General features: G+C 44.9%; 1 protein-coding gene across 1 annotated transcript; it reads left to right on the top strand.

The window, feature by feature from the left end:
* Positions 1-3465: 3465 nt before the first annotated feature.
* On the top strand, positions 3466-7606 carry LOC125520127. Its single transcript, XM_048684950.1, has 8 exons — positions 3466-4474; positions 4558-4602; positions 4689-4736; positions 4817-4873; positions 4957-5049; positions 5202-5294; positions 5365-5466; positions 7300-7606. The coding sequence occupies exons 1-8, from the start codon at positions 3602-3604 to the stop codon at positions 7303-7305; spliced, it is 1317 nt and encodes a 438-aa protein (XP_048540907.1). The 5' UTR covers positions 3466-3601; the 3' UTR covers positions 7306-7606.
* Positions 7607-27171: the final 19565 nt, after the last annotated feature.

Below are 27171 nucleotides of genomic sequence, written 5' to 3'. Positions count from 1 at the left end.
TTGCTGCTGGATAGTCTGGGCCTAGGGTGGGCAAATGAAGATGCTTTTTAAATCAACGGCCGGTGAGGTGACTACGAACTGAGAAGTGAACTGATGGTCCGATAGATGCTGAACAATCGTGCTGTAAACATTAGGCGAAAAAGTCTCATATTCAAACCTCACTTTTTGCACGCAGAGGTAAAAAGATGGACTGGTTCGTTTCCTACAGAACCGGCGGCACTGCAGATTTCAAGCATTTCGTTCCTCTCTGAATTTTACTGCTCTGATGCTTATCGGAGTAGTAAAAATATCTTTCTTTAGGCAATGTAAGACATCTTCTCAAATGGTAAGTATCACACAATGTGGCATGAAGTAACAACGCCCCGACGTTTTTATAACTAAAATTGTCATAAAGAAAGAAAATCTAAAAAAAGATATAACTAAAATTGTTATAAAGAAAGAAAATTAAAAAAAGACCGAAACTAGCCATCCAAACAAAATATTGTCATACTTCATAACTAAAGTTGCCATCCTCAGTTAACTAAAATTGTCATCAAAAAAACGTCAGGGCGGAATTGCTTCGTGCCACACTCATGGCACTTGTCAGGGTCCAATATCTTTTCGTGAGATATTCTCTTGATGATTTTTTCTTTGGTACTACAGTATTTCCGCAACCAAAATAGAAACGCATGCACCGCCGCCCCTTTCTCTTCTTCCCTTTCCCATAGCGCAAACGTCGACCCAAATCTTCCGCTCGCCAGGAGGAACCGCCGCCTGCGATGACGCGACGAAGCCGGGAACGCCGCGCGGCCGCCGACGAGGGAAACTAGGCGGCAGCGCGTGCCGCCGCCAGCCCCCTGCATACGACGCCAACGAGGAGCGCCGCCACGCCGAGGAGGTGCTCTACCTCCACTCCCTCTGGCGCATCGGGCCGCCCGCCCCTGCCCCCGCCAGAGACTCCCGCCCCACCCGTGCCGCCTCACTGAGGAGGATGTGGCTATGAGGATGGGCGTGTGGAAGACTCAGATCCCAGCCAGTCTGGCAACTACCAACAGCAGCAGTCCTACACCAGACGGTCACGCAACAGTCCTACACCCAAACCAGCGTGGGCGCACAGCAAGAGCAGCATTGGGCCACCGGACAAGAGCAGAAGGAGGGGAAGGAGGAGGAGGAGGAGGAGGAGGGTGAGGACGGCGAGGACGATGATATCCGGATGATACAGCCGGCGATCCGAAGAATAAGGGTAGAGGGAGAAAGCTTCAACATGCGGGAAGGCGAGTTGTCGTGTGATGCATGATTAGCCACTAGCCTCGATCTGATCCATGGCATGGAGCAAAAGGGCACACCATTTTGGAAAAAACATTCACATTTGGTTCCACGAACACAAACATTTCAGCACTTACTCCGACGCGGCCATCCGCAACCGTGAATCAAAGTCCCTCAACCATAGATGGTACACCATCAAGAGGACGTGTCCAAGTATTGTGGGCACATGAAGCATCTCATCGCACGGTGGCCTAGCGGTGCACAAATTACCAAGCAAGTAAGCTGATCGCTAGCCGGATGTGTTTAGTTTTTTTGCTCACTAAACGGATATGCATTGTTCACAATGTGTCACTTTGTAACCTTCTCGTGCTTGTTTGGTGTACAAGAAGTTGGAGAAGAACTTCACCGTCACGCATTGTTGGTTGAAGTTGAATGGACAACCAAAGTGGAACCTTTTTATAGCCAAGACCGCCGCCCAAGCCACAGAGGAGAAACCGGTGACCCTACCGACCCAACCCAAGAACCGCCAAAAAAGGTAGAAGATTTTTACGGGGAAAGAAGTTGGAGGAGGAAAGAGTGAAGCAAGAAGGTGCGGTGGCAAGCTGATGGAGAGGCTCGAGGACATCTTGTCAAAGAAGGAGGCATGCGTGAAGCGCTCAGACCTCAAGGAGGAGAAAAATGCGGAGAGGTTCAAATTGTTGATGGAGGCCACAGACAAAAAGTTCAAGCTCGAAGAGAGGAGGACCATGATCGAAGAGAGGAAAGCCGCGCTCAAGGAAAAGAAGTTGAAGATTCACAGCCAATGCGGATGATACCAATATGTTGACCTTGAATTTGGATGCTTGGATGCCACGCAAGAATGATCGTGCAATCTGTCTGCTACCAGATGTTGCAGTGGCAGAAAAATGAGTTGATAGCGGCGGACAATGAGGCGGAGGTGGACGTGGACGCGGAGGTTGCCTACGCGCCGACGACGACACCTTGATCGATGAGCAGATGGCTGGGATTGCCGATCCGGCAAGGCATAAATTTGCACGGACTGCCGAACAGATGTTCTTTTGGATTCAGGCATGTACAAACTAAGCATACTTGCCTCCTTTTAGTTGTGATTGGGCATACGATCCAGCGCTGGTGTGACCCGACGCGCTGTATGGATCAGACTATATTTAAATTTTAAATTGACCTTGACTGACGGCATTGGATGGCCGGCTCCGCATCCTTATTCGGAGGAATGTCGGAGAAAATCTACGTGTTGCTGTCGAAGATGCCATAAGATATTTTTTTAGCCATAGGAGTGTCGCAGTAAATATTTTTTTAATCTAGGACGCCGCTAACTGCCACAAGTGTGGCAGGAAGGGAGACGCACCACACGTCTCTAATGCAAACAGATTGCCACGTCATTGCATGCATGCATGTAGGAATCTTTTTGGATTTTCAGTTTTTAAAATGTTTTATCTCTTAAACGAAAAATCCAATTGAAGATCCGTTTTCACCATTAAATCCCTCGCGATGAGATCTTCGAAACTAGATCCCATGTTGATATGTTTTGATGAAAAAAAATTGGATTAAAAGTTGCCATGTCTATTGCATATGAATTGCCATGATGTTTACACTGAAGTTGCCATGATATTTTTTAGCTATTTTCTTCTACATTTAAAAGTAAATTTTGACATTTATGAAACGGGGAATTAAGAAACTAGACTTGCTATGAACCATAAACTAAAATTACCATGATACATGCACGTAAAATTGCCATGGTTCATACAAAAAATAATTTTCATGGTCAAAGTACTGGAGTTGCCATCATCAAAATACTAAAATTGCCATGATCTACAAACTAAAATTGCCACATGGCAACCTTACTTTAAGCCGTATGGCAACTGCGGTGTAAACATCATGACAAGTTCTGGGCAAAAAAAAAAGTTCGTCGAAACATATCAACATGGGGTCTAGTTTTGAAGATCTCGTCGAGACGGATTTAATGGTGAAAGCGGATTTGTAGTTTGCCTTTTTATTTAGGAGATACAACATTTTTAAGCCGAAAATCAAATTTTTTTTTTACTGATGTCATCTATTTATACATGGCAAAATGAGTGATGATGGAGGCGTGTGTGCGATGTGCAAACGCCCACACGTGTGGGTGCTAACATTTTCGTTAATCTAAGTAGTAAGGGAATATCTTTTTGTGAGATATTCTTTTGATGATTTTTCGGCGGCCCAAGCGGCTGGGCTCCTCCCGCAACCAAAAATAGAAACTCAGCCGCCGCCGCGGCGCCGCCCCTTTCTCTTCTTCTCCCTCCCTGAGCGCAACCGCCCACCCAAATCCCCCGCTCGCCACGAGGAACCGCCGCCTGCGATGACGCGCCGAAGCCGGGAACGCCGCGCGGCCGCCGGCGACGGAGACCCCGCCGGCCCCCCGCATTACGCCCCCGACGAGGAGCGCCGCCTCGCCGAGGAGGTGCTCTACCTCCACTCCCTCTGGCGCAGCGGCCCGCCCGCCCCCGCCGGTCCTCCCGCGCGACCCGCCGGGGGCTCCCGCGCCACCCGCGCCAGCGCCGGAGGCTCCCGCCCCGCCCGCGCCCGCCCCAACCAGCGGAAGCGCCGCAGGACCGAGCGCCCCGCCGCGGATTCCGAGGAGCCCGGCGCCGACTGGCCCCTCGCGCCCTCCCCGCCCGCCTCCCCATCCCCCGCCTCCTGGCCCGACGCCGCCCCCTCCTCCCCAGCGCCCAGGCCGCAGCCGCAGCAGCAGCCTTCCCCCGCCTCGCTCGCGCAGCGGGACGCGCTCCGCGCCGCCGAGGAGTTCTTCTCCGCGCGCGGCGCCGATGGCGACGACGAGTCAGAGGGGTCCGAGTCGGAGGACGGCGGCGACGCGGCGGCCGAGTTCTTCCTGGGGCTGTTCGAGCGGGACGCCGGGCTGCGGGGGTACTACGAGCGGAGCCACGAGGAGGGGGAGTTCCGGTGCATGGGGTGCGTGGGGAGGAAGAGGAAGGGCAGGGGCCAGGCCAGGAGGTTCCGGGACTGCGTCAGCCTCGTGCACCACGCGCGCGACGCCACGCGCTGCGGCAGGCCGCTTGCGCACCGCGCGCTCGCCGCCGCCGTCTGCCGTGTGCTCGGCTGGGACGTCAAGCGGCTGCCCAGCATCGTCATCGACCCCTGCGGCACGCTCGGCCAGGCGCTGCTCGCCAGGGAGGGGGCGAGTGCCGCCGCTTCCACCGCCCAGGAGGCAAAGGTTCTCAGCCCATTCGTTGCTGCAGGTCGCTCACTGACGAGACTTTGTGCTGTAACTTAATTTGATTTAATTGTTGATCGCAGGAGAATGTTGATAGTGTGCACAATGATGGCGTGGATGCAGTGAAGGTGTGCGCCTTGTTACGTTAAAATGGTGGTTATTGGTGGTTGGTGAGATTGCTGGTCAGCTGATCTGGTTTTGTTATTGATTTCAGGAGGATGTTGGTTCGGAGAAGAAGGGCTCCTTGAATGATGACAGGAAGGTAACGCTGGCGTGCAAAGTTGATCACTGACGAGATCACGATACTACTGCTTGTTATTCTGATTTGGTTGTTGATTGCAGGAGGATGTTGATAGTAGAATGAATGAGGCCGCATTAAGTGATGGGGATGGAGCAAAGGTCTGCAACATACAACATAAATGATTACTGATCGATCATGAGATTGTTGCTTGGTTATGTTCTGATTTGGCTGTGACTTTCAGGACGGTGTTGATACAGGGAAGATTGGCCCTCCAAGTAATAACAATGATGGAGAGGTTCATGAGCAAGGGAGTGGTGCAGGAACTGCTGAAAAGGTCTGTATCGATGATAATTAGCCATATAAAGGTTAAAACTCCAATATGATGTACAATAGTATTTTCATGATTTTGGTTGTTCAGTATTTTCTTATCACATGCGGTTTACTGCTTTCTTACACTATCTGACATAACTGTTGTTTGGCATGCAGGAAGGTGCTATTGGCACTAAACAGGAGCATCCTAAGAGTGCAGATGATATGAGGGGCACTTGTAATGTCAGACTAGAAAACAATTCATCAAAGGTGCATCTCTAACCTTCACATTTGCATAATGTGATTGTTTTTTATTGCTTATTGTTATTTTGGCACGCAGGAAGAAGCTGCTACAGAGAATAAGGAGGAGCATACTGACGGTGTTGTTGACTCTCGAGATGATATTGGTAACTTGGGAAACAATTTAATGGACTCATCAAAGGTATTGTCTCTCTCTCTCTCTCTCTCTCTCTTAACTCGTCGCATATCAGCATGCTTGAAATCAATCTGTTTTAACTTGATGTGTTGTGTGCAATCACTACCTTAGGTGTACTCGTGCACTCATGACATCTGGACATCGCGATAGGAGATTCTAGATTGACAAGCCACTCACTGAACGTGTTATCCTCCACCTGCCCATCCTAGCCTCGCCAGTTTACAGCCCTCTCACCCAACCAAAAACCTTAACCCATGACTGGGCAGGGCCAACGATGAACGGGCGTAATGCCACAACAATAACGGCGGCCCATTTCTGCCTGCCAACCCAAGCCTTGCCTGCAACTGTCTTTGGCCATCCAACCTCTGCTCCCATGTCTCCTGCCTCCCTGACCAACCTTACCGGATCAGGACCTTGTCCCATCCTGATCCGGTCACATGACTCGTGCCACCGATGGGGCCATCATCATGGGTAGTTGGTACTCCCACCGACTTCACAGCTTGCACAATGTTGTCAGATCTGCTGCATCTGCATTTCAAAGATTACACGCATTAGCAGACATCATGTATATTTTTGTTATGCATTTTTGGGACACTTTTTAGGTAAATGGAAGCAAACACTGTTCCGACCTCCTTCATCAAAAGATACACATGTTTGGTGCATTATCTTATATTTTTCTGTTTTGTATTTTTGTACTGGTTGGTAATAGTATATTTTGTTGAAAAAGTAGCATGTCAAACATTATATTTGTGGGTTGCATTTGCGTACATAGATATTTTTTCTAATGCATTTTTGTGATAGGCAAACATATTTGTCATACATTTTTTTTATTCATTCAAATTATAAAATTGGATGTGAGGAAGTGAGTCTCAGCCAAATGTGTGGAGGGTTGACATGAAGACATACTAAGTGGCATGATATTTGATGTCCACCAGTCCTGATTTGGATTCTCAACCACATGTTCTTGTCGAACTATCCAGATCTCTTTTTTGTAGCATGATATCCAGATCTCAGTAGTGCTGGAGTACACCAAAAATGGTAATTGAACAACAAGATACTCCACACATGCATTTCGAAACTCAGTTTTGACAATTAATTTGACTAACCAGAAGTGGGTTATGTTCTACAAAAATTGTTTTATCGGATTCGTGTTTGAACAAAGTTTCCAATGGTATAATTCTTTATGACATAGGAGTATAAGACATAATCAAATTAGTGGTCAAAGTTAAATCATGCAAAACAAGGACGCCATGTAAAAGGGGACAGAGGGAGTATGCCTTTTCTCATGCATTTGGCCCAAAATCAGTTGAAATGTGTGCTGTGATGATAAACTATTGTGATGGTGTGGATTTTCTGGCCCAGATGAAGATTAGGTAAAATAATACTCCCTCTGTCCCAAATTACTTGTCTTAGATTTGTCAGATACAAATCTAAGGCAAGTAATTCGGGACGGAGGTAATAGAAAGGTAGACTTAAAAGGTTCTTAAGAGAATCTGCTCGGCTGACTAGCTAGCTATGTTACGAACAAACAATAGAAGTTTCTGAATAGAAATCCTGAATGTATATAATTGGATGAAGTATGTATAAATTTGAAGGAGCAAATATCATCCCACAATGTACATCCAGTAATTTATTTGACTTCTTTTAGGGAGTGTTTGTGTGTGTGGAGTTTGCAGATGTGAACCAAGATCATCCGAACATTCTCCTAGCTGGCTGTTGTGATGGCACCCACATATTTATGGATGACACCAGTATTTGGCTGTTGTGACCCACATACTTCCTGATGACATCACTATTTGGCTACTTGCTGATGCTAAGTTCATGTTTTCTGGAATGCAGAGTTGAAAGTTGAGATTGTGCTGTGTACACACGAACTGAAGGAGCACATCCTGGCATCTATCCAATTCGACCATGTGGAGAATGCGGGCGACCATTTCCTATTTTGTTTCGTGAATTCTACCTGAGCATTTCTCGATTTTGCAGTTGTGTAGTTAATCAACTGTTCTTCCGTGGCCCAACTGAGCATAGCTCGTTCTCTCACTGGAGCACTCTCATGTTAAAGAGAGAAGTTTCTCTTGTGGCCAGTCAGATTCAGTTGCAATTTCTTGAAATGAATGAAGTGATGTGGTCCTTCTTTCCCTCCAAATCGAAAGGTTTCTGAGCTTTGTTGTGATATTGCTTACAATTTTGACAAAATATGGTTGGAGTAAAGAATCCCTTCCTTCTCCAACAGGCGAGTCTTTGACCAATTTTTCTATCAAGGAATTCAAACACCCTACTCTGTCCGTTTTAAAATACTCGGAAGCCCTATTCAAACTTTTGTAAGTTTGGCCATGTAATATATAGAAAAATATATTAGCAGCTGCAAGACTACAACATCAAATAACTCTCTTTAAAAGACACGCCAATTGCCAAGATTAAACGGAGTCTCGAGGTAGGAAGAGCCTGGGGAGACCTTATTCCAACATACCATGGCCACCACCACATTTTCATGTCGCCACAGAAACAAAAATCTAAGGAAAAGAAAACGAGATGTGTGTGTCCCCACTCCTCTCACCATTGACAAGGCCGCCGATCGAGGAAGAGGAGGGATACTGAGGCAGTGGCATGTAGAAAAGCTTTGGTGGCAGCAGCTAGGTTGGGAACCCCAGACGGAGTTTACTTTGAGGCCTTGTGTTAGGCACGTTGATAATTGGAAGGCGGTAGATCTGTAGTTAGATTGCAACCCTTATATTGATATGTATAACTAGAGGAATTTACACTATATTATGGTGTGTTGCTCACAACCGCATGATAGGTAAAATGTGATTGGTAGTTTGATATCTGAAAACTAGTTTAATTTACACTATATCAATTCCAGTACCAAGTGTTTGTTTGGCCAGAATGAGGAAAGGGAATGGGAGTTTACACGTTGGAGTCTAATAGGGGATTAGGCACGAGAAGTTGAATTTTAGTCTCAATGCCATGTTTGATGTGTGGTGGGAATTAGTAAAGGAAATTAGAGAGAAAATAACTTTCCACGCGAATTAACAGGGGATGCCGGGAAGAGATATGTGGGAATTGACCTCCTTAATTTCCTTTCCCGTCTCACCTCAATTCCCTTACCCTACAACCAAACAATGGATTATATAGGTCATATACCCCTTAAATTCCCATTCCCTACTTCTAACAGTGCATATAAATAAATCAAACAAATAAGTAAGATCGTATTTAAGATCGAAGCTCATTTGTTGAATGTCATGCATTACCACAAAACATAAATGTGATGTTCGTTGTTGGCCGTTGTTTTCCATACAACTGATACGTTCTGCTATCCTTCTATTCTAAACCCAAAAAATTATATGACTTAATGAAAACATATTTGAACCGCTCGCTTATGCAATTTGCTGCAAAACCATCTCTAATGAAATGCAATTTGCCATATTTTCTAAAGTAGGGAAATTATTTCGCTCAGACAGTTGTAATTGAACAGGCCATCCCCCACCCCGCTCACTCTCAACCATCAATCTTATCACAAAAACCACTAACTCGTGTTAAGTGAGCCAGTGATCGATGCCACCATGGCAGACCAGTAGCAAGGGAAAAGGGCGACAACCACCTTCAGATGTTAGGCCTATAACAAATATTTCTAGATAGAAAGATATGGCTACCTCAACATGCACTCAATAAAAATGATTTACAGAACAACAAAAATCGAAAGAGACATTGCTCAAAACATCATTGAAATTTACAACTTGTACATTGCACAACTTAAGTGTGTGTTGAAGTAAAAAAAATATTTTTACAATAAAGACAATCGAGGTGACCCACGATCAAACTCTAAGTGAACATATTTATCATCATGATTGAATATGAAAAAGGCTAACCTGACGCTAGCATGCATGCATGTCACGATAAATTCTTGCTCGGCCATGGCAAAATTGGTCACTTGCCTCAAGTTGATCATACAAAATTTAAATAACAAATTAATTTGAAATTTTAGTTATATAATTACAACTTGGGAAAAAGAAGTTCCAACTCTTTCAGGCAATATTTATATCCAGCAAAGCAAGATTTTATTGTAGAAGAAATGGAAACAATGGTACCAAATGAAGTACTCGATCTTATGACCTAATTTATTTAATTAATGGACAAACCACCCATTTAATGAAAAAGGAGCATGGTCTTATTCAAATTGAAAGTGCTTCGCATTCTTTAACCAGCTATGTGCTTCCAGAGTAAGCGCTATAGTTTGTCTCCAATACTCAGAAACTTGATCAAATCATCTTGAACCAATTATGTGCTTTAATACAATTTCCGAAGTAAGAGTTTTAGTTTTTCCAATATTCAGCAACTTGATCGAATCATGCTTTCACAATTTTTTAATCGCCCTGTCGAATGGCATGTTCTCCTCAGCAGGAATAGGCAGGTCCTTCCCTCAAAACCACCCTCGAGAGTTTTCTACCTCATACGTCTCAGAAATTTGCTATCCTAATTTTTCCTATCTTAAATGAATCCATTTTATAAATAGTCGATCCATCTTGTTTTGGGGTTGAGCAGAAGAAATTAGTTATCTAAGTTTCAAACCATAGTTATTGGCATACTTTTCATGAAGTCTCCTTACCATGAGAAAGTGGTCCCTAAAAGGAAGATGCGATGATTACCATGAGAAGTTAGTCCCTACAAAAGGTAGGGTTAAAAAATGAACTTATATGATGAAAAGGAATGCTCATTTCTAGCAGTGAACGGGTACATTCGATCAGTGGATGCTACAAAATCAATGGAACGGCCAGATCTCATCTCCAGGCTCATTTGAGACGTAAGAGGTAATTTGTCAGCATCAAATCCATTTCTCAGCATCAAATCCAGGGCATATCCTACAAATAGCATTCAGGTCAGAAACAAATGTTCCCTGCCTTGCCTTGCCACTTGCACGGAAACATATATATGCTTGTGTGACTTCTTACTTTCTGTGATCTTCGATTTTGAGGTTCTACATCCACAAAGTGAAGAGAATAACTTGGTTTCATGTTTTTAATTGGGAGTTCATAACCATATAAAGATGTTCCGAGGATCACGCAACCAATTCATACATAATCTGGTCCTTGAATGCCATTCAGAACTCTTAACTCAATCTGCAGTAAACACATACAGATAAGCAACTGATCATTGTCAAATAGATTTTCATGGCATGATGGATTTTTCTTAATTAAGATTTGAGTTCCTAAGTAATATGGTGTGTCGCAGATTTTGCAGCGTACTAATTTTATAGCGACCATTGTTGGCTTTGCTTTCTTCTACTCAGCACATGAAGTATTTTTCTGTAGATGTTAAATACAGGTTTCACGACAATTAATAAGGCACCATACGCACATTTGTCTGTGACACAAATTAAAGGTTGTCTAAATGCAGATTTTGCAGAGTCCTGAATTGTTTTTTACATAGTACTTACATAACAGAGAAGCAAGACTGTAAGGGATTCATCCTACCTGCTCGGAGGAGGTCGAGCCACAACATACTCTAGCTATTTAGGACATTGCTGCTAGTTAACTGCGCGTGTGTTGCTACTGGTGAAGTACACGAAAATGAATCAAACTAATGATTAAGTGACATGAGTGAAGTCATTTGAATATATATCACCTTTTATCAAATTCTTTAGTACATACCATGAGAGCAAATATGCACCAGTCGCCTGTTTTTTTCGATGGTAAAATTATGTGCTCATCGTCGTCTTCTTCCTCTTTCTGTCCCCACCTCTTCTTCCTCTTCCCGTACCCACGGACACTGGTCACGGCTAGTGCCAATGTCGTGCACCTCCCTACACAAGCTGCCTTCTCCATTGGTTCACCGTTTCCCCCAACCCACCCTCCAATAAGACGCTCTGACACTGGTCGCGGACGATTCGATGTCGCCCTGCCCGAGCCACCTTCTTTGTCGGCCCACCATTGCCCCCGAGCCATCCTTCGACAATGGGCGCGACCTGTGCCGATCCCGCGTGTTGTCCTGCCCGGGCCACCTTCTTCGTAGGTCCACCGTTGCCCTCGACCATTCCTCTACCCACCCCACCCCTTCTTCTAAAATTCCATGCTCGTTGTCGACTTCTTCCTCCTTCCGTTCCCATCACGCACCTTTCGACGGCGCTAGTGAGCATCCGCACCGCATGATTGGTAAGGCTACATTTTTGTTGCCAAATTGGACATAACTAAAAAAAGGTCTGGAAAGGTACTACCTCCGTTTCAGTTTACAAGTCCTACGCGTATACCTAGATTGCCAATTTTATCACCTTAATATAAACTATATAACACAAAAATTATACCTTCTAGAAGTAGAAACTCCGAAGTTTATGTTGATATATTTTTTGTAATATATGACTTGTATTAGGTTGGTCAAATTGACGACCTAGGGGTACGCGCACGCCCTGTAAACTAAGAGAGAGGTAGTATTGATTTCACTACAGAAAGAAGGTCTAGACAGGTAGCTGCTATCATTTTTCAGTTTATACAGCGATTTTTGTAGCATGAACAACTTTCATAAAATGGATTATACTTCCCCTAATTAAATTTGACTTATTGCTGTGTCTGTGCTGATGCATACTGTCTGTAAGCTTTTTTTCAATCAAGATTTTATTTCCTAATTAATATGATGTGTTGCAAATTTTGTAGCGTAATAATAATTAATAATTAATATGATGTGTTGCAGATTTTGCAATCAAGATACTGACTTACTGTTGCATGTCTAGCATTCATTCAATACAATCGAACCTATGAGGGAGTTGGACGTAATGGATTTTTTTCCTAGACGGTCAATTAGTAAGCATCTAGCCTCACTTAGAGAATTGTTATTGATGATGTAGTGATCACAATCAAGCTTCAACAAGTACTACCCATTAGTAAGGACAGCTGATGCACAAACCTGTAGAAAACATTCAACTTCGATTACATCTGGATAATCAAAGTATATATGCCAACTTTCTATTTCAGTGACATGTAATTACTCACAAATGCAGGCATGACACTATCAAGGCCTCCCCGACTGTCACTATCAAGGCCTCCACTCGCATATCCGGATATATAGATCTTAATAAAGTAACCATTGCTAGAAGATGAGGTACACCTGAATCATTCGAGGATGCATGGACCCTAGCCAAGGTGTGACATCTTGCATGGTCCGTGATTTTCATGCAAATAAAAAAAATGACAGCCAGGACTTCAGCTACACACTAGTAGAAAAAGGGGCTTTCGTTCGGGCCTGGCCAGCCCATTAGTTCCGATTCTGCCACGAACCGGGACCAATGAAGGCATTTGTCCCGGTTCGTGAGCCCAGGGGCCGGCCGGGGCCTCACAGGCATTGGTCCCGATTTGTCTGGGCCCATTTGGCTCGGCTCTTGGCACGAACCGGGACCAATGGGCCTCGCTCCTGGCCCACAATCATTGGTTCCGATTCGTGGCAGGAACCGGGACAGAAGGATGGCCTTTAGTCCCGGTTCCAGCCACGAACCGGAACAAATGAGTTGCCTATATATACCCCATCGCCGACGAGCAGAGCACTCCACAGTGCTCTGTTTTTTGCTGGCCGGCGAGGAAGGGCATTTGGGTGCTCTAGCTCACCTCTTATGCATGTGAGGTGTTCGATGAAATGCCCGGGCCACACTAGTTAAGCTTTCTCCTCTCGAAGCTCGACCTCCGAGCTTCATTTTTTCCGAGATTTGTCTAGGTTTAGTGGTCCGTCACGCCCCGTCCTCGTCTTCACCACCGTCGATCGCCCGCGCCGATCTCGTCGCCGGCACCACCGTGGTGAGCCTCTTGTTCTTATCTTCTTTCTGAAAGAAACAAAATCTTACTTTAGATAGATACTTGTCTAATTTTCTTACTTTTGACACACATAATTATATATAATGCACGCAGATGAACTGGCAATGGATGTACGGTGACAGACACACCTCTGAGTACATTAAGGGCGTGCATAATTTTCTCGAAGTGGCTGAGGCAAACAAGCAGAATGGTTTTATGTGTTGTCCATGCCCTAATTGTGGGAATACGAGGTCTTACTCTGACAAGAAAATCCTTCACACCCACCTGCTTATAAGGGTTTCATGCCAGACTATAATGTTTGGACGAAGCACGGAGAAATATGGGTTATGATGGAAGACAGCGAAGAAGAAGAGGACGATGGCAACAATGTGCCCCTTGAATACGGTGATGCTGCAACGGGGGAAGCTGAAGATCAAGAGGAAGCTGAAGATCCAGAGGAACCAGACGATGTGCCCGATGATGATCTCCGCCGGGTCATTGTTGATGCAAGGGAAAAGTGCGAAAGTGAAAAGGAGAAGCTGAAATTCGATCGCATGTTAGATGATCACAAAAAAGGGTTGTACCCCAATTGCGAAGATGGCAACACAAAGCTCTGTATCGTACTGGAATTGCTGCAGTGGAAGGCAGAGAATGCTGTGCCTGACAAAGGATTTAAGAAGCTACTGAAAATATTGAAGAAGAAGCTTCCAAAGGATAACGAATTGCCCGATAGTACGTACGCAACAAAGAAGGTCGTATGTGATAACCCACAAGTATAGGGGATCGCAACAGTTTTCGAGGATAGAGTATTCAACCCAAATTTATTGATTCGACACAAGGGGAGCCAAAGAATATTCTCAAGTATTAGCAGTTGAGTTGTCAATTCAACCACACCTGGATAACTTAATATCTGCAGCAAAGTATTTAGTAGCAAAGTAATATGATAGTAGTGGTAACGGTAACAAAAGTAACGGTGGCAAAAGTAATATTTTTGGTGTTTTGTAGTGATTGTAACAGTAGCAACGATAAAGTAAATAAGCGAAGAACAATATATGGAAAGCTCGTAGGCATTGGATCGATGATGGAGAATTATGCCGGATGCGGTTCATCATGTAACAATCATAACATAGGGTGACACAGAACTAGCTCCAATTCATCAATGTAATGTAGGCATGCATTCCGAATATAGTCATACGTGCTTATGAAAAAGAACTTGCATGGCATCTTTTGTCCTACCCTCCCGTGGCAGCGGGGTCCTAATGGAAACTAAGGGATATTAAGGCCTCCTTTTAATAGAGTACCAGAACAAAGCATTAGCACATAGTGAATACATGAACTCCTCAAACTATGGTCATCACCGGGAGTGGTCCCGATTATTGTCACTTCGGGGTTGCCGGATCATAACACATAGTAGGTGACTATAGACTTGCAAGATAGGATCAAAAACTCACATATATTCATGAAAACATAATAGGTTCAGATCTGAAATCATGGCACTCGGGCCCTAGTGACAAGCATTAAGCATAGCAAGGTCATAGCAACATCAATCTCAGAACATAGTGGATGCTAGGGATCAAACCCTAACAAAACTAACTCGATTACATGATAGATCTCATCCAACCCATCACCGTCCAGCAAGCCTATGATGGAATTACTCATGCACGGCGGTGAGCATCATGAAATTGGTGATGGAGGATGGTTGATGATGACGACGGCGATGAATCCCCCTCTCCGGAGCCCCGAACGGACTCCAGATCAGCCCTCCTGAGAGGTTTTAGGGCTTGGCGGCGGCTCCGTATCGTAAAACGCGATGAATCCTACTCTCTGATTTTTTTCTCCCCGAAAGCAAATATATAGAGTTGGAGTTGAGGTCGGAGGAGCTCCAGGGGGCCTACGAGGTAGCGGGGCGCGCCCTAGGGGGGCAGGCGCGCCCCCACCCTCTTGCCTAGGGTGTGGGCCCCCTGGTCTTCATCTTTTGCAAGGATTTTTTATTATTTCCAAATAGACGTTTCGTGGAGTTTCAGGTCATTCCGAGAACTTTTGTTTCTGCACATAAATAACACCATGGAAAGTCTGCTGAAAACAGCGTCAGTCCGGGTTAGTTCCATTCAAATCATGCAAGTTAGAGTCCAAAACAAGGGCAAAAGTGTTTGGAAAAGTAGATACGACGGAGACGTATCAACTCCCCCAAGCTTAAACCTTTGCTTGCCCTCAAGCAATTCAGTTGATAAACTGAAAGTGATAAAGAAAAACTTTTACAAACTCTGTTTGCTCTTGTTGTTGTAAATATGTAAAGAGACCTTTGGTCCCGCTTGGTGGCACCAACCGGGACCATAGGCCTCAGTTTCCCGCCCTTTGGGCTGCCAAAAAGAGACCTTTGGTCCCGGTTGGTGGCACCAACCGGGACCATAGGTGGGCATTGGTACCGGTTGGTGCCACGAACCAGTACCATTGGTTTTGCTATATAGGGTAGCACTTGTGAAAATTTCGCCAACTGCTCCCATTCCCCCCGACGCCGCCAGGCCGTTCCTCGTCGTCGTCGCCCCGAGCCCCGGCCCCGACGCCGTCACCGCGCCCCTGACCAGCCATCGACGTCGTCCTCGCCGTCGCCGTCGCCGTCGCCGTCGCCGTCACCGCCCCCGAGCCGCTCCTCCCCGAGGCATCGCCGCACGCGCGCGTAACCCTTCCCCCCACGAGCCCCCCGTCCTCGTCGCCGTCATTGTCGCCGGCCTCGTCGTCGTCCTCATCACCGGCCTCGAGCCCCCAGTGAGCCCCTTCCCATCACGATCCGTTAGTGCATTTTTAGCATTTTTTTCATAGTTTTTTGTTCATAGTTTTTTGTTCATAGCATTTTTAGGCTGTATAGTTTTTATTTGTTCATAGTTTTTTGTTCATAGCATTTTTAGGCTGTATAGTTTTATTTTAGGTTATTAGTTCTACTGTTAGTGCATTTAAAGTTAGTTTATTTTTAGTTGAACTAGTTGATTAATTAATAAAACTACTTTATTTTACTATATATAGTAGTAGTTTATTTATAGTAAGTGCTTAATTAGTAGTTGAAGTAGTTGATTTAATAAAACTACTTTATTTTACTATAGAAGTAGTTTATTTTTATCAAGGAAATTAATAGAACTAGTTTATTTTTTAGTTAAAGCAATTATTCCCGCATCGACGTCGATGATGCCTATCCCGCATCCTCGTCATCGACTCGGCGGAGGAGGCCGGCTTGATCAGAGGGGCCATGTCCGGGACTGGGCTCTGCCGGGCTGGGTTTGGGAGGTGCTACCTTCTGGGGGCGTAGGTTGGTGAGGAGCCAGCCCGTCGTTGACCCGATCCTTGTTTGGTGGCGGTCGCGTGGGCCAGTGACGGTGCCGAGGCTTCCGGACACCGCAGAGGTGGTACGTCACCGTGTCAGCGAGGAGGACGAGCACGTCCGTCGCTACATGGTTACGTTGGAGGGCAGGTTCAACAATATCTGACAGGTTCTTCAGGGATCTCACTGGAGCGATCCTGTGATGGTTCCTTCTCTTTGGGTGTCCACCGCCCGCGCCGATACCCGTCGGGCGCTACGGTTCTAGCTGTATTGGCGATGCTATATGTATGATAGTATTCGAGGTGTATTAGTGATAATATTCGACGATGTACGGACGTACGGAGATGATGTAGTTTTGCTTATAATTGAATGCATCCTTATTTCAATACTACTTTATTTTGCGATTTGATTTTGCTTATTGAATGCTCAAATTGGAAAACTACTCCTACTTTGAATGCTAAAATTGGAGAGCACTATGCAAGGCGTGTGCATATGATTAGTTGATAGCTTATAGAGTTTTTGTTTTCGCAGAAATCTAGGAGCCCCTGGCCCCTCCATCATCCCCGCCGTCGTCCCCGTCACCGACCCCCTCCGACCTCGAGGTGAGACCAGCCAAATCCTCTTTTAGAAAGATAATTAAATGATATTTCGGGTCGACTTTAAGTCTGTCGAGTCTCCACCATATATGAGAGGACGAAGAATCCCGACTGTTGTTGTGGGGGTAGCTTCTCCTTCGTTCCCGTGTGCTAGACAATTTGGTGTAATGCACCCAGGAACGAAAGGAAGAGCTACCATCACCGACAGTCGCAAATGTCAGAGAGGAATCAGTGAGGGAGAGTTCCACCATATATATATGAGAGGACGAAGAATCCCGACTGTTGTCATGGGGGTTGCTTCTCCTTCGTTCCCGTGTGCTAGACATTTTGGTGTAATGCACTCGGGGACAAATGGAGGAGCGACCATCATCAACGGTCGAATGTATACACCGCGTGAGCTGAGAGTTTTTAAGAAAAGACTCGACAAACCGATAGTCAACCCGTGATGAATAATAATGATCTAATTTAGTTTTTGTAGTACACATATTTAATTGCACAAGTTTAATCTTTGAATTATGAACGTATGAAATGTCGTCATCGGACGATGAAAGTCTCCCGGGGGAGTGCGGCTGGTGCCACGACGATCGAGGTTTGTGTGACAGGCCTCACCTGGACGATGATCAGTGCTTTAGCATTAAGCTCGAGGAAACCTTCGATGTTAAAACAATACGCAACGGTGACAAGTGTTTTTTTCGTAATTAAGAATGACTTCAACTATTTCAACGTGTAATTTTCATCTTTTACAATTCGAGTATAGCTTATCCCATGCCATGCAAGACGCTATGTCTTGGAGAGGATGGATTTTGAAGACCATGAAAATTTTGAAATGAAGAAAATTCACCTAAGGACCCATCATGATGTGGATCTTGAAGTAAATCTGTATAATGCTGAGAGCGTAACCCATTTTGGTTGCAAAAATTGGGAAGCATTTTGCAAGTTGTATGGTTTTGATGAGGGTATGCTTGTCACCATGGATCTTGGTGATCCTGACATCGACCAAGACAATATGGACATTTTGGTCCTTGTTGATACGCCTCCAGTTCTACCGCTATGTGAGTTTCTCAAATATAGTTAATTATTAACTAATTTATATTGTTTATTTCAAAATAGTTGACAGCTTATTTCCATTGACAACTTATTTTGATTGTTCAAACAATGTGCGGAACATGGTAGACAAAACCCACTACACCGATGGCTCCGAGTTAACTTATCAGGAGAAAAATCATCTGGTCGGATTTTGTACTGATCTTGAGAATTACAATATCTACAATCAAACTCCTCAACATTATGGTCAATACGTGCCACTAGTGCATGTGTTGAACTACGGTAACTACCATGGAGATACCCTGGTAACATTTTTTACTATTACGACATCCGTGCATCTTTTGCATACTTCTAAAACTAGTACATCATTGCTAACTATGAAGTTATTACTATGTTTTTCAACAAAGAATCCCAGAGGATTGTGTGCCTCATTTGATGTATCAGAATGGCAGCCTTTCTGTTTTGAACATATATCCAGGTCATCCTACGAATCTCAACTGTCCATACCGGATTTCTAAAAGAAGTGGAGACATGCTAATCAGAGAATGGAAAAAACGTATGGACAGTCGTAAGGAGGTTCTTGGAAGCAAAAGGAAGCACCGCGCAAGAATTGGAGACATGACGATCTCCATTCTCCATAATGAAGAGTCAGGGTCTATATTGTTTTATGCTATTTTACCTTAAATAGGATATTTAGGTCCTGCATAATACTGATGATCATGTGCTAAGAACAATTAAGTAGGGTTGGTTCGATGACTATCAGGATGATGATCGTATGACTTGTTATTAATAACGAGTAGAAGTTGTATGATGACGATTAGTAGGACTTGTTATTATGATGATGCATGATGCGAGCATGAATAATTATTATATATCTGTGGGTGAAATGAACATGGATTGGATTGAAGTGAAGCCAACATGCATGTGGTGCATGTCGAAAGTAGTACAATCCAAACTTGATCAAGTTAGGATTAGTATTACTTTCGACATGCACCACATGTTGCCTCACTTCAATCTAAGTCATGTTTAGAAATAGCAGTATAGCAGTAGCACGGAGATAAGAGAGGACACATCTCTCTATTAGCTACCTATAACAACCTAAATTAACCCCCAAAACCCCTAAACCACCTCCTTTCAAAAAAAAAACCAGCCCCTGAAATGCTGACGCGTGGAAGCTTATTGGTCCCGGTTGGTGCTACCAACCGGGACCAAAGACCCTCCTGTTTGGGCTCGTCGGAGCGGCCACGTGGAGGCCCATCTGTCCCGGTTGGTATAAGAACCGAGACTAAAGGCCTAGGGCATTAGTAACGACCCTTTAGTCCCGGTTCCACAACCGGGACAGATGGGCCTTATGAATCGGGACAAATGGCCCTTTTTCTACTAGTGGCAGCATCCTAACAATGAAAATTTTATCTAATGCATCATCCTAGTTAGTGAAGACGAAATTAGGAGCACACATGTGGAATAACTTTGTAATAATCTCTGCTTGGAAATAGCACAAACAACTCAACTATAGTAAATAGAAGCAATTGTTAACTAATACAGAGGATGACAAGGACCTTCTTTAGGTGTTCAACTTGCAATAAGTAGCCCGGTTTGTCGTCAGCATCTGGGGTGTGCCATGGGATCTGCAAGCTGCAGCTGCTGGGTCGGTGATATCATTGTTGAAGAGAACTATCCGATCCTCACTATTGGAGCAACCATGAAACACCTATCAACTCGATCATCAACATTATCTTACAATCATCATTGCGCTACTTCCACCTCTTGGGGATAAATGTTCACTGGGCTGGCGAAGTTGATGGACCGGGCACCCAGTGATATATATGATATGGAAATTTAGGTGTTAGCAACCAGGGGCACCTGAAACAACAAGGATAGCCACATCAGGGTTTGACAATAATCTATTCAGCCCTGCTATCATCAAGCACAAGAAAATAAACCTTGAAATTGCACAAAAACCTACTATCAACAAGCACAAGAAAACAAAGCTTGAAGCTGCATAAATATCAAGTACCATCATTTGGAACAGCGGCCAGAAAAAAATTATCTATTCAATTCATCAAGCAAGCGCACAAGGAAAATAGTACTCACTTCCAGAGTTAGGTACCTCAACAACGTCAAGCTACCCACAATAAAGAGCCTAAGCTCAACTGTCCTTGTCGTTAAAGAAAAGAGTGGATCAGAAAATTGCATCCTCGAATCATGTCCCATGAAAGTAAATCCATCCCCCAAGATTAATTCCCCATTCTGGAGTTCATACAAAAAATCGTAGGGGCGAACATCAAACTGTACACTGTCAAAACCAGGGAATGAATGGGAAGTTTGGAACACATATGGCATCAAATGGAGAGGGAAGCTCACCTGAGGGAACCCATAGATAACTCTGTTTTGGTGCTTTACATAGAACCACAATTTGAGCCGAAACCCGACTCAGGTAATGCACTGTCTGTATACGGGCAAGGTAATGATGATGGCAGCTATGATCGCAGACACACAGGAAATATAAGTATGTTGATGAAAAGACAGAACTGAATTTAGCTAGTCACAGACACACAGTAACCTCGATTATCTTAAACCCAATGGAGTACAACTGCGTCGTAAACTCTGAAATGTCTGCCTTCTTGTTCTTTCCCAACTTCTTCACCTGTAGATAAGAAAAAAAAGGTAGTCTGAAGGCAGTAACTCCCTGGTCTAGACTCACATTCCAATTGCATACTACTACGTCACAAAAAATAGTCCCACAATTTACAGACCATGAGTCAGAAAGAATCATGCTGCTTGAACTACTTGACAAGGCATGAAACACTTCTCGCGCAGCCAACAGTAACCAGTGGGATTTTGATGTGGGGAAGACACGTACCTCCTGTCGGCGTGGGGAAATGAAAACAGTACGTGAACATGCATGCTTGACAAGCTGAGGCTGTATAGGTATTTTGCTGTGTTCCCTCTTTCTACATTGCGGCCGTAGAAGAGAGGTAGTTACTGTCAACCACATCATCTGAAAGGCACAACATCATATATAGCCACACTCTTGGTGACGTGCCATAACAGTCAAACCAGTTCATTTAAAGATTACAAATTTAGATTTCTTGAGACTCCGGTTACTCACAAAATGTCAATTGGTTAAATATTTTCACAACAAACAGAACATCTATAGTTCAGTAAGCAAAAATACTATACAGACTTCACCCAAGGAAAAATATATTTCAATTTGCCACAGAAAAATATATGTCTGCACAGAATTTCGCTTCTGAACCCTTAGTTTCCTGGCTTCTAACTCCATGCAGGAGGAAGCTGTTTTGTGCCTAAATAGTATCTCACTGACGGACTCTCTTTGAATGCATCATAAGGAAAACAGAGATAAACTTCTACTAATGTAGTTTGAGAGGATGAGTTTGACGATGGGCAAGTCAGAGTAATCTAGAGTGACTATCCCTGCTATAAATTGTTTAGTACACCACACTATATACCCTTGTCACCTAAAGTTTGACAGCCGAGAATCCCCACCAACTCGTCAAAATCCCACATCACTTCCCGTACTATGTTGTTTCATAAAAAAAATCCTAGAAGACGAAAGTTGAAACTACCATAAAGATCGGATCCGATAAAATCGAGAGTAGGATCCTTTACCCTGGTGAGAGGTTATCGATGTAGCTGATGAGCATCTTGTGCTTTTGTGTGGATGTCTCTGCGCAGGCTGCAATCCAGCTCAAGGAGCGCTCCGGAGATGTTCTGATGGCATGCCGAACGTCCCCTCCACCTCCTCAACCATCGCCGTCGCCTTCGTTAGAAGTAATGGGACCACACTTGCAGTACATGCCAAGAAGAGAGGTGTAAACCATGACGTCTTGCTCTAGCCAATACCCTTGCATCAACGCCTGTTTGAGGAAGCAAGCGTCAAGGGCGGCGGATAATCCCAAATCTGGCATGCCGCACCTCGTACATCACCCTAAAGCAGTACAGGCCATTGCCCTGAGAGCTCTACTTGTACTGAATGGTAGAGCAAACAAATTTAAGCAAGCATGCCTGAACCAAATAGAGGTGGACTCCATCAATCGACCAGACAATTATCGCAATGGTCGGATGGATTGACTGCAGAGATGGATGGATGGACGCAAAATGCACCTCGAGCATGCGCCAGATGGAGGGATCGACGGCCTTGACGACACCGTTGATCCACTCGGAGCGGCGCTCCTTGACGTCGAGGAACTTCACGCGCACTTGCACGCCGGGCGCCCAGGCGCCGACCAGCGCGTCCTCCACCTTCTGCTTGGGCACGACGAACTCCCCGGCGCCCTGGCGCGGGTAGTAGGTGACGGTGAAGGGCGCGCCCTCTGCCACGAGCCGCACGGCCTCGTCCACCTCCTCGGGCGGGACTCGCCCGCGCGTTGCGTGGCCGGCGCACGGCGCCCTCGGACACCTGCTGGGAGACGGCGGGGTACCTGGGCGCACGGCGGATCCCGGTGAGCAGCTCCCCGTCGGTGCGGCCCATGAAGAAGACGGCGTCCCTGGTGACGAGCAGCTTGGCGTTGACTAAAATGGCATGATTTGGAACGAGCCGCGCTGGGTTTTTCCGTACTTTGACGGCGGCTCGAGGGGATCGTGCGAGAGGATGAAACAAGGTACGTTTGGTGGGAGGGGGCATCGATGGGGCATCAACGAGGGGTAAGAATGCATGCATTAGGAAAATTAGGATTTAGGGCATGTACAATAGTATCTACTCAGCCGTCTGCAACTCAGGACACGTAAGATTTTTGCCTGCGTGGAGGAAAGAGATTAACCTAAAGGAGACAGCCCGTTTGTTGAATTAACGATCGTCTATTCCCATAAAAATCGCCGCTTAACGTCGTGCATTTTCCCGTTGTACAAGGGGAGTCTGTAACAAACCGTTTCTCTTTCTGGAGAATCTTTTTTCTGTTTTTTTATTCGCTCGCTTCGACCGGCCGGCATGGGTCAGCCACCACCTATATCGGTTTGTTACAGACAACTAGACGAACTGTGCGTTGTAACCTGTGTCGATAGTACAACCTATATATGATGTGGCATGGTATTACAGACAGATCTTGTCTAAACAATTGTACATGCCCTTAGAATTGATTGTCACTAAACTGAATTTTATGGGCAAATAGCTCCTATGCGACGTCGTTGGTGTGAATTGTCTCTCATGCGACGTCGTTGGCTGTAGTAGCTCTCATGCGACATCTGCGTTGGAAAAAATAGCTCCCATGTGACACACCATTTACGCGGCTAGTTGGCTGTTAGTTAGGCTGAGGTTTGGTTAGGACACTGGGGGTTATGTGCTCTGACTGGTGGGGTCCACCTATGGCCACGTAGTCAAGAGTCAACCGTCCACGACTCGACCGGTGACTGTGTGACCGTGCTCGACTCGCCCGTGCTGGACTGGGCGAGCGGCGCCGCCGTAAGCATCTTCTCCGGCAGCGGTTTCTTCTCCGCGGTGGTGGAGCGCATTTCTCGGCAGCGGCAGAGCTATTGCGAGGTGAGCCCGAAACCCTAGTCCCACTCCCCAGAATTTTGGGGGATCTGTGGCCTCATGCTCCCCTCTGTTTCTTGGCGATTTAGAATCGGGCTCCATTGGATCCGGGGGTTGTTTCTTCTCCGCGGCCCGGTGGTGGAGCGCCTATCTCTGCAGCGGCTATTGCGAGTGAGTATTTTCCAAACACTACTCCCATTCCACTGAATTTTGGATAAATCTGTGGCCTCATGCTGCCCCTGTTTCTTGGCGTTTTAGAATCTCGATTGCATAGGAGATGGAGCGAGGGCTGGATGAGATGGAGCGAGGAGACAGTGCTTCAAATCGGTAATGCCACCCTCTTTTCTTGGCGATTTAGAATCAAACTCGATTTGGTAGTGACTGTCGCCGCTGCCTGCCATTGACAAAACAAGGGAGGTTCAGGTTCTGCCACCACATTCGCAATTATAGTGGAATTTTTTCCCTGTAAAGCCAAGCTTAGTGATGGCAGTGTCCAAGACATTGATAGAGATACCACCGTGAGGTTGGATGTCGAATTTGCAGATGTTGATCCCCAGGAATTGGAGAGCATGAAGGAGAAGGCCGTGAGCAATTTGGTGGAGAGAATTGGGGAGAGTATTGTTTGGGGTCCAGAACAAGAGGTATCTCTACAACGAATCGATAACTATAATGGTGAATATGTGAGAATTGAAGATGGAGAATCCATGGTTGCTGAAATTGATCAGCAAGAAGGGTGGGCAAGCAAACAAGTAACATTTTATGCAGAGCTAATTGATCTGCAAACTCATTCCAGAGTTGGTTATGTGCCATCAAAGATGGCTGCACAGATGGAAGATGATGAGTGGGTTTCACAAAAGAAGATGTTGGCATTGTTGACTGAACCGACTGTAGTAGCTGAAGATACAGGGATTGATGCAGATGGAGAGGAGGGAACCCATGGTGCTAGGAAGATTGTTGTTGACTGGAATGTAGTAGAGTTGAATGAAAAAACAGATTTGGTCATTACACCAATATCTGACATTGATATGGCCGAAATGTTTGGCATTCAAGTTGATGACAAAGATAAGGAGAAGGATGACAGTTCTTTGCCTGCTGAAGGTAACACAGGCCCTAGAAATGCAAATGAGGATGAAGAACAGCTGATGAGAGAGGCTGCAGATGATGTGGATGATGCAGATGATAATGAGCTGGTTTGTCTGTATGACAAAGAGAACCCAGTTATTGAGGTGGGAAAGTTATGGCCAAGCATGAAGGAGTTTAGGATGTCTTTCAGGACCTATGCAGTGAAAAAAGAGTTTGATGCCAAGACTATGTGGACTGATCAAAAGAAATTTTATGCTCGGTGCAAAGGTTGTGATGGTGGTGGCAATCCTTACAAATGGTACTTGTCTGCCAGACTACAACCTGATGGAAGTACAGTAAGGGTAAATCAAATACCACACCAGCATACATGTATGACCACTTCACAGAGAGTTTCAAAGATGACATCACAGCTTTGGGTTACAGAGAAGATTACTCCTATTTTAGCCAAGACTCCAAACACTACTGCAAAGAGGCTTAAAGTTGACTTGGAGAAGCTGTACCCCATCCAGCTACAATATACCACAGTGTGGAAAGCAAAACAAAGGGCCATGAAATCATTGTATGGTGACTGGGCAAATACATTTAGGATGTTGTATAGTTTTAAAGCAGAGGTGGAGAAGAGGTCACCTGGGAGTGTGGTGGAGATAGATACAGAGGTAACAGAGGATGGCAAGGTTTTATTCAGCAAGTTTTTTATGTGTTTGAAGCCTTGCATAGATGGATTCAAAGCAGGTTGTCGTCCATATTTGAGCATAGACTCATATTTTTTGACTGGAAAGTGGAATGGTCAGTTGGCTGCATGCAATGCTCTAGATGGACACAACTGGATGTTCCCAATTGCAATAGAAATGTTTCAGTCAGAGACAGAGGCATCATGGATATGGTTCATGATGCAACTGAAAAGATGCATAGGGCCAGTTTCTCCTTTGGCCATCCACACAGATGCATGTAAAGGGTTGGAAAATGTAGTAAAAAATGTTTTCCCCCATGCTGAGCAGAGGGAGTGCTTTGGACATATGTGGATGAATCTGATAAAAAAATTCAGAGGAGATGAATTTGGGCGCATGTGGCCAGCAGCAAGATCCTACACCAGACAGACACATTCCTATCACCTTGGTAAGATATTGGCATCATGTAGTGATAATGAATTTGCTTCATGGTTGAACACCCACCATTCTCTGTTGTGGTATAGATCAGGTTTTAATACTGCCATAAAATGTGATCATATCAATAACAACTTGGCAGAAAGTTTTAACAACAAAGTGAAGGATTTGAAAGACTTGCCTGTGCATGACATGGTGGACCAAATAAGGATCATGATCATGCGTTTGTGCGAGTTGAGAGGAAAAAATGCTAATATTTTGGAAGGGGACAAGCTTCCAGCAGTGGTACAACAGGTGGTCAACAGGAGTAGAAATCTTTCACATCTATCTGTTGAGAAATCTTCCTTGTGGGGTGCTGAAGTTAGAGATACAAAGAGTGGCAAGAGGCATGTGGTAAATACTGAGTTGCATGAGTGCACTTTCCAAGAGTGGCAACACAATGGAAAACCATGTGAGCATTCCATACTTTTTTTGGCATCTAAACCCAGGTTAAATATGCACCCATATTTGCATGAGTATTATTCAATACAAAAATTCAAAGCTGCATATGCAAGTCCAATTCCTGCGCTGACTGACCAATCTCAGTGGCCTGAGGTGGAAATAGAATTTACCTTGTGTCCCCCTGTCACTAGAAGAAAGGCTGGGAGGCCTAAACAGAGCAGATTCAAAGCTTGGTTTGAGAAAGGTGGTTGTAGTAAGAAGGGGAAAAAGGAAAAGGAAAAGAATGATAAGCCCAAAAGGGCTCAAAAAGGTAACAAAAATAGGTGCAAGTTGTGTGAGGTACTTGGGCATAGAATTGGTTCATCCAAGTGCATCTACACTCCTCAGAGGCCAAAGTATGTTTATGTTACTGTTTTTGCAAGTTTTTGATTTTGCTACTTGTTCTAGTATCTAACCAAGTCAAATGCTTTATTTTTTTAGGAGGAAGCGTGCAGAAAAAGCCCCACCTCTTGTTGTTGAACAATGCTGGCCAGTGAAAAAAGCAAGACTCAATGGCTATAGAAGGAAGAGCACTAAGCAGATAATGTTTGGTGACAAAGATATGGAGCTAACTGAAACTGTTACTGCTGAACATGAGCTAAGTGTTTCTGTTTTGGACGATGTGATGCATACTGAATCTATTTTGTAGACGCTAGGGCAATCTGAAACTGTTGCAGATGAAGCAACTGTTGTGCTGCCATGCGAATCTCCTTTGACAACTGTGTTGCCATGTTTGGAGGTTGTGCTGCCAAGTGTTGAGTTGCAAACTGAAGTAGTTGAACAATGTGTGCCATCTACTCAATCTACAGAAGTGCAAACTGAAGAAGTG

Source organism: Triticum urartu, chromosome 7, assembly GCF_003073215.2.
Source record: "Triticum urartu cultivar G1812 chromosome 7, Tu2.1, whole genome shotgun sequence".
Taxonomy (NCBI): domain Eukaryota; kingdom Viridiplantae; phylum Streptophyta; class Magnoliopsida; order Poales; family Poaceae; genus Triticum; species Triticum urartu.
The sequence above is the reverse complement of the archived record's forward strand: the minus strand, read 5'-3'. Positions and strand labels throughout refer to the sequence as shown.

Coding starts and splice junctions, on each gene's coding strand:
- LOC125520127 (XM_048684950.1), top strand. CDS start 3,602: ATGACGCGCCGAAGCCGGGAACGCCGCGCGGCCGCCGGCGACGGAGAC. Junction 4,603..4,688: donor ATGGCGTGGATGCAGTGAAG/GTGTGCGCCTTG, acceptor TATTGATTTCAG/GAGGATGTTGGTTCGGAGAA. Junction 4,737..4,816: donor CCTTGAATGATGACAGGAAG/GTAACGCTGGCG, acceptor TGTTGATTGCAG/GAGGATGTTGATAGTAGAAT.